Source organism: Apium graveolens, chromosome 2 (assembly GCF_009905375.1).
Source record: "Apium graveolens cultivar Ventura chromosome 2, ASM990537v1, whole genome shotgun sequence".
In the NCBI taxonomy this organism is placed as follows: domain Eukaryota; kingdom Viridiplantae; phylum Streptophyta; class Magnoliopsida; order Apiales; family Apiaceae; genus Apium; species Apium graveolens.
Genome location: NC_133648.1, coordinates 159,165,494 through 159,175,197, shown reverse-complemented (window position 1 = coordinate 159,175,197; position 9,704 = coordinate 159,165,494). Strand labels below are relative to the sequence as shown.

The 9,704-nt window shown below is 37.8% G+C and overlaps 1 protein-coding gene and 1 non-coding gene across 2 annotated transcripts; both read left to right on the top strand.

Moving 5' to 3' along the window:
* The first annotated feature begins 2,486 nt into the window (after window positions 1-2,486).
* LOC141709677 (small nucleolar RNA R71) lies at window positions 2,487-2,593 on the top strand. Its single transcript, XR_012570242.1, has one exon. It is a non-coding gene; the product is annotated as a small nucleolar RNA R71 (small nucleolar RNA).
* A 5,332-nt stretch (window positions 2,594-7,925) lies between these two features.
* On the top strand, window positions 7,926-8,339 carry LOC141695100 (uncharacterized). Its single transcript, XM_074499358.1, has one exon. The coding sequence runs from the start codon at window positions 7,926-7,928 to the stop codon at window positions 8,337-8,339; it is 414 nt and encodes a 137-aa protein (XP_074355459.1).
* Window positions 8,340-9,704: the final 1,365 nt, after the last annotated feature.

The window sequence follows — 9,704 nt, the reverse complement described above, 5'->3', positions numbered from 1 at the left end:
ACGAAACTCTTCGAAAAGCAAATGTGCCAAATGGACAAGTGAAGGTAGTCTTTTCCTGATCCTCTGGTGCAATACAAATCTGATTATACCCGGAATAACCATCCAGAAGACAAAAATACTCATGTCCCGCCAATCTGTCGAGCATTTGATCAATGAATGGGCGAGGGAAGTGATCCTTCCTTGTGGCATTGTTCAATTTTCTATAATCCATGCATACTCTCCATCCTGTAACTGTTCGAGTAGGGATGAGCTCATTCTTTTCATTTGCGACCACAGTGATACCTCCTTTCTTAGGTACACATTGCACGGGGCTCACCCACGAGCTGTCGGAAATAGGATAAATGATGCCTGCATCTAGCCATTTCAGAATTTCTTTCTTCACCACCTCCTTCATGATCGGGTTCAGTCTTCGCTGCTGTTCCACGGTTGGCTTACTACCTTCCTCTAACAGAATTTTATGCATACAATATGAAGGACTTATCCCCTTGATGTCTGCTATGGTCCATCCTATAGCCGATTTGAATTCTCTCAAAATCCTTAAGAGCTTGTCTTCCTCACTACCTGAAAGGTCAGCTGAAATAATAACAGGTAACGTAGATGAATCACCTAAAAAAGCATACCTCAAGTGTTCAGGTAATGGTTTGAGCTCCAAGGTAGGTGCTTCCTCTATTGATGGTTTGAGCTTCCCTTCAGCATTTTTAAGGTCAGAAGTACCAAGATATTCAAATGGTATGTCGAGCTTTCGCTTCCATGGAGAAGCGTTCAGATATTGTAATTGCTCATTGCTATCTTCATCATCGCTGTCAAAATCCCCCACTAAGGCCTTTTCCAATGCATCAGACATTAGCATGTGATCGAGTTCCGAAGTAACCGCAGAATCAATCACATCTACTTTTAAGCACTCCTCATCTTCTGTAGGGAATTTCATTGCCTTGAATACGTTAAAGGTCACATCCTGATCTTGGACCCGCATAGTAAGTTCCCCTTTTTGCACATCTATCAAAGTACGGCCAGTAGCCAAGAAAGGCCTCCCCAAGATTATGGGAATCTTCTTATCTTCCTGAAAATCCAGAATAACAAAATCTGTAGGAAAGAAGAGCTTATCCACCTTGACGAGTACATCCTCAACTATGCCCCTTGGGTAAGTAATGGAACGGTCCGCCAATTGTAGCGACATGTATGTGGGTTTTGGATCAGGTAGATCCAGCTTTTTAAAGATCGACAACGACATCAGATTAATGCTTGCTCCCAAATCACAAAGGCACTTGTCAAAAGTTAGATTGCCAATGGTGCAAGGAATGGTGAAGCTTCCTAGATCTTTCAGTTTTGGTGGTAACTTTTGTTGCAGAACCGCGCTGCATTCTTCCGTGAGAGCAACGGTTTCAAGGTCATCCAGTTTCACCTTCCTTGAAAGAATAGTCTTCATAAACTTCGCATAACTAGGCATTTGTTCCAGAGCCTCAGCGAAAGGTATATTGATGTGAAGTTTCTTGAACACCTCCAGAAACTTCCCGAACTGTCTATCCAGCTTTTGTTGCTGGAATCTCTTAGGAAAAGATGGTGGAGGATAGAGCTGTTTCTCCCCTGTATTAGCCTCAGGCAGAGTGTGTTCAAAGGTAGTCTTCCTTGGTTCCGCCACTTTCTCCTTTTGCTTAGATTCTTCATCTCTAACTTCAGCTTCGACTTCTTTTGCCTTTTCAACATCAGCTACTTTTCCAGACCTTAAGGTAATAGCCTTGACTTGCTCTTTAGCTTCCTTCCTGCCTGGTACTTCCGTGTCACTGGGAAGAGTGCCAGGTTGACGATTGAGCACTGCATTGGCTAATTGACCGATTTGATTTTCCAAGGTCTTGATAGAAACCGCCTGACTCTTGCACAACAGCTTAAGTTCCTCAAAATCAGCACTAGTAGGTGCAGCTGCACTTCCCTGTTGAGGATATGATTGTCTTGTAGCATACTGCTGTGGTTGCTGGAATCCAGGTGGGTTAAACTATTTACTCACTCCTTGCTGATATGGTGGCTGAATAGCATTCTGATTATTTCCCCAGCTGAAATTTGGATGATTTCTGTTGTTAGGATGATAGGTCGCTGGCACAGGCTGCTGTTGTCGCTTATAATTATTCACATACTGAACAGATTCGTTGACAAGAGAACACTGATCCGTAGCATGAGAACCTGCACAAAGCTCACAAACCATAGCTATTTGATTAACTCCATACGTAGCCAAAGAATCAACCTTCATTGATAGCGCTTGGAGCTGGGCTGCAATAGCGGTGGCTGCATCAACTTCCAGAATACCTGCTACCTTGCCTGGCGTCATCCTCTGAGTTGGGTTTTGATGCTCATTTGCAGCCATCGTCTCGATAAGATTGTACGCCTCAGTATAGCTTTAAGCCCATAAGGCGCCTCCAGCTGCTGCATCGAGCATGGGCCGAGATTGGGCCCCCAAACCATTATAAAAACCAGTGATTACCATCCAATCCGGCATTCCATGATGTGGACATTTTCTCAACATTTCCTTGTAGCGTTCCCAAGCCTCGCACATAGATTCTGTAGGTTGCTGCGCAAACTGAGTAAGAGCACTCCTCAAAGCAGCAGTCTTTGCCATTGGATAAAACTTCACCAGAAACTTTTGCGCAAGATCTTGCCACGTAGTGATGGACCCGGCTGGTTCAGAATGTAACCAGTCTTTAGCCTTATCCCTCAGTGAGAATGGGAAAAGCCTCAACTTGATAGCCTCATCAGTCACGCCATTATACTTAAAAGTGCTGCAGATCTCGACAAAATTCCTTATGTGCATGTTGGGGTCTTCAGTTGCCGCTCTTCCAAAAGAAATAGAATTCTGCACCATCTGAATAGTGCCCGGCTTGATTTCAAAGGTGTTAGCTTGAATAGCCGGATGAAGGATGCTTGACTGAATGTCATTAATTTTAGGCCGAGAAAAATCCATAAGAGCTGGATCAGCTTGAACAATACGATCTCCCATGTTTACTGGTTCTTTCTGCTCAGTTCCTGAATCCGAATCCTCAAAATCTAACTTCTCCGGTGTATCAAGAACTTCGTCTTTCTCCTCAGTTGTATCTAAGGTCTTCTTGCGAGCACGAGAACGAGTTTGCATAAACACTTGCTAAAGTACCTGAAACACAACCGAAAAGAGTAATTAACTACTATGTCCTAATCACTGAGTCTTAATGACCAATGATGGTAAGTACATAAACTAAACAAATACGCCGAGTCCCCGGCAGCGGCGCCAAAAACTTGTTAGGGCGAAATCACGCACTAATATTCACGCAAGTATACGCGTTCGCAAGTAATATAGAATACTTTCTAGTTCGTTCCCTCAGAGACTCAGACTAAGTTATTGTCTAATTAAACTTACTCACCAATGTATGATTACTTCTCAATGTTAAGATAATAACACTTAAAATTGTTGGTTAAATATTAACTATAATTAACTACTTAATTAACCACTTAACTAACACTTCAATTTATCAATAATAAAACACTCATGAGATCACAACTTCATTATTACTTCCTTCTATAGCCATTGTTAATACCTTTAGCATGTGACAGTGATGACATTAATCGAATAACACGAAACTGAGAAGAGCCAACTTTCATTGTACTAATACCATTCTACCAAACATCCACAATTAAGATAGAAGTTGAATAGTCATCAATTATGTTGAGTTCCTATATGTCTACAGAAATTGACAACACAACAATTTAAGCACAAGTTATTCCTTTTGATTACATAGGGCAAATAAAACTGTTAGAGTTACCCACTAATCATGCACAACGTACATGAACCTATGCTAGCATGGCAAGTTCTAAATCTCAAGATCCACTGTCGCTTCACAAGAGATTAACACCCTATCTTATATGTTCGCGACGCACATAAGACGAATACGCACAACCAATACTAGATATCATGCAATCATCACACACTAAAGTATTAAACAATTAACTAAAGAATTCCATAATAAATCCGTTGCAACCCCATGATCACGATTAGCCCATAATAGAACTTATCGCCATCATGGGTTCATATGAAATCATGCTAAACAACACAAGGAAATAATAACTAAACTAATTATATTAAAACAGAGTACGTCACAAGAGTAAATAAGCCAAAGCAAGAAAACTAGCATCCAACGTTACAACGAAATAAGAATCACAAGAATATATGCTTCCACTTCACTGCAGTGTGCTAAATCGGTCTTCTTCCTTATCTCCTTCGCTTCTTGCGCCAACACAAGTTTAAAACATAATCTCCTTCTTATTCTCTATGAAAACGTCTCAAATCTACTTAAATAATAGTCCCATAAAACTCAGATTACATAGAAGTTGGAAGCCAAACAGAAGTAGAAGTCTAAAATAATTCAGCTTTTTCCCCGACCCTGCGCGGCCGCTCAGCATTTCTGCGCGGGCGCACAAGGCTGCTGCGCGGCCGCTCAACATTGCTGCGCGGGCGCGCAGGACCCTACTGGAAAAATTCCAGGTTTGCTATGTTTCTTCGCCGTAATCTGCCCGTTCTTTTCCTCTCTCAATGGTGAACACATGCCAAGGCTTATTCTTGATGATTCCTCCTCCGAAATGCAACTAATACCCTGAAATGCATAAACACTAGAAAAACGCATCAAATACACAAAATACTTGATTTCAAGACACCAATTTAAGCCATTTTAAGACGTTCTAAGTGGTATAAAATACCACTTATCACCTGCATGTTAAAATGAGCTTATACATCATCTATGTAGGGCTCCTGAGATAAAGCCAACATCCTGTTCTTGCGATCCCTTATAACTTTGATCCCATGGATGTATGCTGCTTCACCTAAGTCCTTTATTTTAAATTGTTTGAACAAACATGCCTTTATTGAAGACAACATCTTAACATTGTTTCCAATGAGTAAAATGTCATCAACATATAGCACTAGAAAAGCCATTGCATTTCCCTCACATCTGTTATACACGCATGCTTCACTTGAACTTTGATCAAATCCATACGACTAGACTTCCTGATCAAAATGAATGTTCCAATACCTAGAAGCTTGTTTAAGTCCATAAATAGACCTTTTAAGCTTATATACAAGATGCTCTTGGACTTCCTTAATGAATCCCTCCAGTTACTACATATAGATGGTTTCTTTAAAACTTCCATTAAGGAAAGTTGTCTTGACATCCAGTTGCCAAATCTTATAATCGAGATGAGCTGCTATAGGTAAAAGAATACGGGTTGACTTAAGCATGACCACTGGCGAAAAGGTTTCCTCATAATCGATACCTTCTTTCTGAGTATACCCTTTCGCAACAAGTCTTGCTTTCCAGGCTTTCACCTTTTATCTAATCCTCTCTTTTTCTTGTAGATCCACTTACATCCAATAGGTTTTATACCTTTGAGTGGTTCCACGAGCTCCTAGACCTGTTTAGAATACATTGATTCCATCTCATATTTTATCACCTTTTGCCAAATATCTGCATCTTTGTCTTGCAGTGCATCTTCGTATATCCGGGTATCATCATCATGTTCACCAGAGACCAAGTCTAAATACTCTCCCAAAAACATGAATCTATCAGCACTACCCTATAAGTGCATATAGGAAACAGTTTTAGCTAGTGTTGCATGAAAAGCGTTGCATTAACTACAAAATTTTCAGTTTATTGCAACACAGTGGAGAAAGCGTTGCATTATCTACAAAATTTACATTGATTCTATTTTTTTAATTCTTGTTCAATGATCCAACCGTACGGATGATGTTACCTACTAATTTTAGAGATGTATAAATTTTTTTTAAAAAAATTAGATATTATATCGTGTGTTTTTATTATAGTCAATTTACGGTCAACACGAGTTTTAGTTACCTAGTCTTGTCCTGAGTGGTGATTCTATTTTTTTAACATTCTTGTCCACTGATCCAACCATAGGGATGATGTTATCTACTAATTTTAGAGATGTGTAAATTTTTTTAAAAAAATTAGATTTTATATCGTGTGTTTTTATAATAGTCAAATTACGGTCAACACGAGTTCCTGTTACCTAGTCTTGTCCTGAGTGGTGATCCTATTTTTTTTTAAAATTCTTGTTCAGTAATCCAACCGTAGGGATGATGTTACCTATTAATTTTAGAGATGTGTAAATTATTTTTTTTTAAAAAATAGATTTTCTATCGTGTGTTTTTATAATAGTCCAATTACGGTCAACATGAGTTACTCTTACCTAGTCTTGTCCCGAGTAGTGATTCTATTTTTTTAAAATTCTTGTTTGACTGTTTAACCATAATGATGATGATACCTTCTAATTTTAAAGATGTGTAATTTTTTTTAAAAAAAAAATAGATTTTATATTGTGTGGTTTTATAATAGTCAAAACGGGTTTCATTTTTTTAATAATGATAATAATCTCTTACTTTTAACGTTTGATGTATACTCCTAATTTATTATCGAATTTATTTTTAAAAATAGTTAAATTATTTTAAAAATTAAAATAATAATTTTTCAATAAGATAATGAACTTTAGACTTGAAGATTAGCAGGTGTGAAAATTGGGCTCATTTTGGTCCAAAAAATGGGCGGCTAATTTTCCTCCAATCAAAATTTCACTAAATCAAATTTCTTTCAGATCTCTCATTCTCTCTCAACCTTATCTATTCTCTCGCAACCTTATCACTCCCCCTCTCTATCGATGTACAAACCTGCCCCTCACTAATCCAATGACGAAAGAAAGTCACTTCACAAGCTTTAAAATCAATATGAAACAAGTTCAATTCCAATATTGTGTTGGTGCTCAATGGAAGATTTTGAGATCAGTTGTTGTGATTATATGGAGCTTTGGCTTAGATGCAGTGTTTGTTTTAGCCAGAAAGAAGCTTGGATCTGTTTATATGAGATTTCAAATGATGTGTTTGTGTGGGTTAAATTTAGGTGTGTTTTGAAGTTAGGGTTTCGGAGAAAGGTAGTGTGAAATTTGTGCTAGAATCGGAGTTTTGAGGTTTGTTTGGTGTACGTTTAGTTTCATAAATGTGTAGGTTATTTTGGGGTTTCTTGGGGTTCAGTTTGTTTAAGATTTTTTTATTTGATAATTAACAAGGGTACTGTAGTTGCTTTTAAAGGGAATGTATCTGGAGATGTTCTTTCGTATATAATTTTGATGTTTTTGTTAATAAGTTTGTGTGTTTATGTTAACCATATAGCTAGTCAATTCATTTTTAGTAAAGTCAAACTCTTATAGGTCTATAAATATGACCTGCAAGTTGTCATTCTTAGTTAGTTGATTTTGCTTTCACTCTTATAAAAACATTCTGTTATCTCTGCTATGTTGTAAAGATTACTTACAAACTTGTGTGCATACATTTCTGTTACTTCTTTATATTCTAGATCTAAGCTTGCTCTAATGGAGATTTGTGAACCTTCTTGATCTTTAGATGGTATCAGAGCCTTCCGCACAAATACAGTTTCACTTAATCTCATATTGTTAATCTACAATCTGTTCTTCATCATTTTTCGATCTCGTTTTCGTACGATCTGTTCCGTACGATTTGTTAATTGTTCCGTGTTAATCGTTAATTGTTTTGTACGATTTGTTTTGTCTCTCTCGCACGATCTCTCTCACGATCTATTGATCTCTCTTGTAAGATTCTTTTGTAATCAAGCTTCTATGCTATGGCGCATCATCAATCGTATGCAAATGTTGTATCAGGTGAAACTTCTCAAAGAACTAACGAATCTGATAAATCAGGTGAAACTTCTCAACGAACTAACGAATCTGATAAATCAGGTGATCCTCTTTCTTCAGATCTCGATGATGTATCAACTATCAATGTTTATATACATCCTCTATTTTTTCAAAATAATGATCAGCCTAGTATGATTTTAATCTCAAAAAAACTTACCGGTTCTGATAATTTCGCTAGTTAGAAACGATCGATGCAAATCGCACTATCGGCTAAGAATAAACTTGTTATTTTGACTGGTGATTTTGTTGCTCCTAATGTCAATTCAACACTATTTCCACACTGGAAACATGTTAATGATATGGTAATTACCTGGATCCTCAATACTGTATCTAATGAAATTAGCAACAGTATGAATTATATGGACAGTGCTATTGATGTATGGACTGAACTTAATGATCGTTTTTCTGTGGTTAGTGGTCATAAGTTTTACGAAACACAGAAAGAGTTGTTCAAGCTAGAGCAGGGTAATGACTCCATTGAATTTTACTTTCATAAGCTCAAGGGATTATGGGATGAATTACGAGCTTTAGAGCCGGTTGTTAAGTGCACGTGTGGTGCTACCAAAAATTGGGAAGATCAACTCGAAAAGAAGAGTTTGATTTAGTTTCTTATGGGTCTGCACAATAGCTATACTGCAGCTAGGGGTAACTTGCTTATGATTAATCCTTGGCCATCTGTTAATCAAGCATATATGCTTTTAAAAAAAGAAGAAAGGCTGCGCCAATTTCATAATACTGCTCCCTTGGCTATGATGGTAAATTTGCCCAGACATCAATCTTCTTTACAAAATCAAGGCAAACCAAGCTCTCAAGAATGCAGTTATTGTCATGGCAAGAATCATACTAGAGAAAGGTGTTTCAAGTTGATAGGATATCCTCTTGATCATCCTTACCATCCCAATAATAAAGTGAAGAAAAGGTCCTTCAAATCCGTCACTGGAAATACCTCTGCTGGTTTTTCTCAAAAAAATGATCATGCTATGCAAGTCAGTAGTGCTATTTCTTCTGGAAATTCTGGTTCTGGAAATTCTATTTTTAGTGGTTTCGGAAATACTGTAGTATCGGACATCAGTTCTTCATCTTGGACTTCACAAATGGCTGCCTTACAACAACAAATGAATACATTGATGCAGTGCTTCTCTAACAATGGTACTTCACCTACATTAACTGCTTCCACACCACCTTCATCTTTCACTTTTGGAAACAATGTGGCAGGTACCACATATTATTTATCTACTATTTCCGATATATCAGCAAGTGTGTGGATTTTAGACACCGGTGCTACAAATCACATGTGCTGTGATATTAATGCTATGCATGATCTCAAGGCTTTACCATAATCAATTTCTGTTAATTTTCCAAATGTTGATGCCTCTATTGTCACTCATTCTGGTTCTGTTAAGTTGCAGCCTATCGCAACTATTATTCATGATGTTCTTTTAGTGCCATCTTTTAAGTTCAATTTGCTTTCAATTAGCAAGTTAGCTTCACAGACCAATTCCCTCATTCATTTTACTACAAATGAGTGTGTAATGCAGGGCCTGTCCCAGACCAATCATCAGATTCTTGGTAAACTTGAAGGAGGGTTATATCAACTTCATAACCATACTAGTATTGCTTCTTCTCGTACCTCTTCTACTTTACCTATTGCTACTGCATCTACTTCTTTTTTCTATGCCTTTACTATGGCACCAACGTTTGGGTCATGTGCCAAGCCGTCTTATGACCAAAATACCAGATTATCTTCACTATTTTCTGCCTCTCATAACCTTACATGTGATACATGTCCTTTAGCTAAACAGTGTCGACTTCCTTTTCCTAATAGCTCTTCATACTCTCCTCATCTTTTTGATCTTGTTCATTGCGATTTATGGGGTCCTTATCGAACCCCAAGTAACAATGGTTGCAAGTATTTTCTCACCTTACTTGATGACCATTCTCGAGCATTATGGACAATTTTACTCCCAACT